This window comes from Myxine glutinosa, chromosome 6 (genome assembly GCF_964187855.1).
Source record: "Myxine glutinosa chromosome 6, kmMyxGlut1.1, whole genome shotgun sequence".
NCBI classification, from domain to species: Eukaryota; Metazoa; Chordata; class Myxini; order Myxiniformes; family Myxinidae; genus Myxine; species Myxine glutinosa.
Window position 1 is genome coordinate 66,772,876 of NC_136266.1, and position 2,314 is coordinate 66,775,189.

General features: G+C 46.9%; 1 protein-coding gene across 1 annotated transcript in view; it reads left to right on the top strand.

Moving 5' to 3' along the window:
- Nucleotides 1-2,039: 2,039 nt before the first annotated feature.
- Nucleotides 2,040-2,314, top strand: part of LOC144892724 (uncharacterized) — a 385,900-nt gene continuing 385,625 nt past the window's right edge. The window contains exon 1 of the mRNA XM_078781044.1: nucleotides 2,040-2,311. Within this exon, the coding sequence (XP_078637170.1) occupies nucleotides 2,162-2,311 (150 nt within the window). The 5' untranslated portion in view covers nucleotides 2,040-2,161. The remainder of the gene's footprint in view (nucleotides 2,312-2,314) is intronic.

Here is a 2,314-nt window from a genome sequence, read left to right on the forward strand (position 1 = left end):
TCTTCCTTCCTCTGTTTATATATACTAGGGCATGCCCGTACTATATCTATATCTAAAATTATATCCCCCCCCCCTCTATTTACATGAAATGGTTTGGTCCAAAGCGAACGGCTTGCGAGTGGTGACAATCCCCCCCCTCTATTTACATGCAATGGTTTGGTCCAAAGCGAACGGCTTCCGGAGTTTGGTAAAGAAATCGCCATCGCGTGCACAAACGCGCAGGAAAGCGAATGAAACGCAAATTCGTTTTTATTAGTTGTAAAACATAGTTTAACGGCAACATAGTTTTCCAACGTGAAATAAATGAATACGCTCTCAAATGTGCCATCCGAGGCAGAGTGTGCCCGCCACGTTCGGCACACGCGATCGTTCGCTGCTCTCTGATTGGTTGAATCGTTTTTTGGACATAGCTCGGTAAGTAATTGTCCGATTAATATGAAACCTTGAAAAGGCACATCCTCGGGTCCCCAGCAATATACCTGGCAAGTTAAAAGTATATCGGACCCGTGGTTGTCGAGAAACAGCGGTCACAGACAAACGTACAGACGTACAGACAGACAGACAGAGATTACTGGAATTATAGATAGATATATTTCTGTCAGTTGATTGTTTGTTTGACATTTGTATTACAGTGCACAAGAAGGTATAAATAAATGAATGACATGTTTATCTTACCATTTATTCGGGGGAAAATTATTACGGAAGTGTACCAAGCTGGAAGTGTACCGAAAAACAGAAATCGGGCGCTACTTCTGACTCACCCTGTAGATATATATATATATATATATAATATATATATACAGTATATATAATCATATTAAATGTTCACAAACACCATAACCTCATTTTGAAAAGGATTGATAATTTATTTAAAATAATTTACCATTGGATAGTTACTTAGAATGAAGAGATTGACAGATGGTAAATTTTTACAAGTTGCCCATAATCGTTTTTCACATCAAACCTAGGTTTTTTTCGATGTTTTTTTGATGAAATTCATTCGAATTTTATATTCATTTCGGCGGCAAATGACTCATTATTGAGATAGGACCACCCCCCTCCCCCGCAATCCCAATCATCAAAAATGAGTTATTTGGAACGAAATAAATATCAAATTTGAATGAATCTCATGTAACCCTAACCTAAATCTAACCCTAACCTAAATCTAACCCTAACCTTAACCTAAATCTAACCCTAACCCTATATCTAACCCTAACCTTAAATCTAACCTTAACCTAAATCTAACCCTAACCTAAATCTAACCCTAACCTTAACCTAAATCTAACCCTAACCCTATATCTAACCCTAACCCTAAATCTAACCCAAACCTTAACCTAAATCTAACCTTAACCTAAATCTAACCCTAACCTAAATCTAACCCTAACCTTAACCTAAATCTAACCCTAACCTTAATGTAACCCTAACCCTAAATCTAACCCTAACCGCTAACTGCTAACGGGGAAGGTCGCTCATTGGCCGATATGATCACATGATGTATCGCTGCTCTACGATTGGCTCTTTCTCGTCGGAAAGGGGGGGGGCTAAAAGGGGGGGCTAAAGGGGGAGAGGGGCTAAACGGGGGGAGGGGCTAAGGGGGGGGCTAAAAGGGGGGAGGGGGGCTAAAAAGGGGGGAGGGGGCTAAAAGGGGGGGTAAAAGGGGGGAAGGGGGCGAAAAGGGGGGAGGGGCGAAAAGGGAGGAGGGAAGGGGGCGAAAAGAGAGGGGCGAAAAGGGGGTGGCAAAAAAGGGGGTGGCGAAAAAGGGGGGCGAAAAAATGGAGGGCGAAAAAAGGGGGGGGGAAAATGGGGGCACAGTTTACTATAGTAGGCCTACGATATAGCCTACCTATCCCACCCGAGAGTACCCCCATGGTATACACTATACCGGAGCCCCTACCCAACCCCACCAGGGATTTATGGCAAGCAGCAACAGCGCGGGGCTATGACAACGCGGGTTCCTCTTCGACCCCTCCTCTCCCATCCGGTTCCATCCTCTGCACACTCGTTCTTGCCACAAGTCCCTCGTCAGCCGCAATCGCCGGTCTCCAGCAGGCGCCGTACGAGCTGCTCGTAGGGAGGAGGTACGCAAGTCAAGGCGGGGCTGGGCTGGGCGCCGAGTGGCCCGTGCCGTGGGCCACCCCTCCCCCCTCGTGGCCGAGGTGCGATGAGCGGAGTGGACTCGAGGGTGGTGGAAGCGCAACCACAGTCGCGAGCTCCGGACGAGGCGGCGGTGAGCGGCGGCGGCAGCTCTGCGTGTCAGCAGAACGGGGAGCCCGAAGCGGGAGCGCGAAACAGAGACAAGGACGAAAGGAAGGTG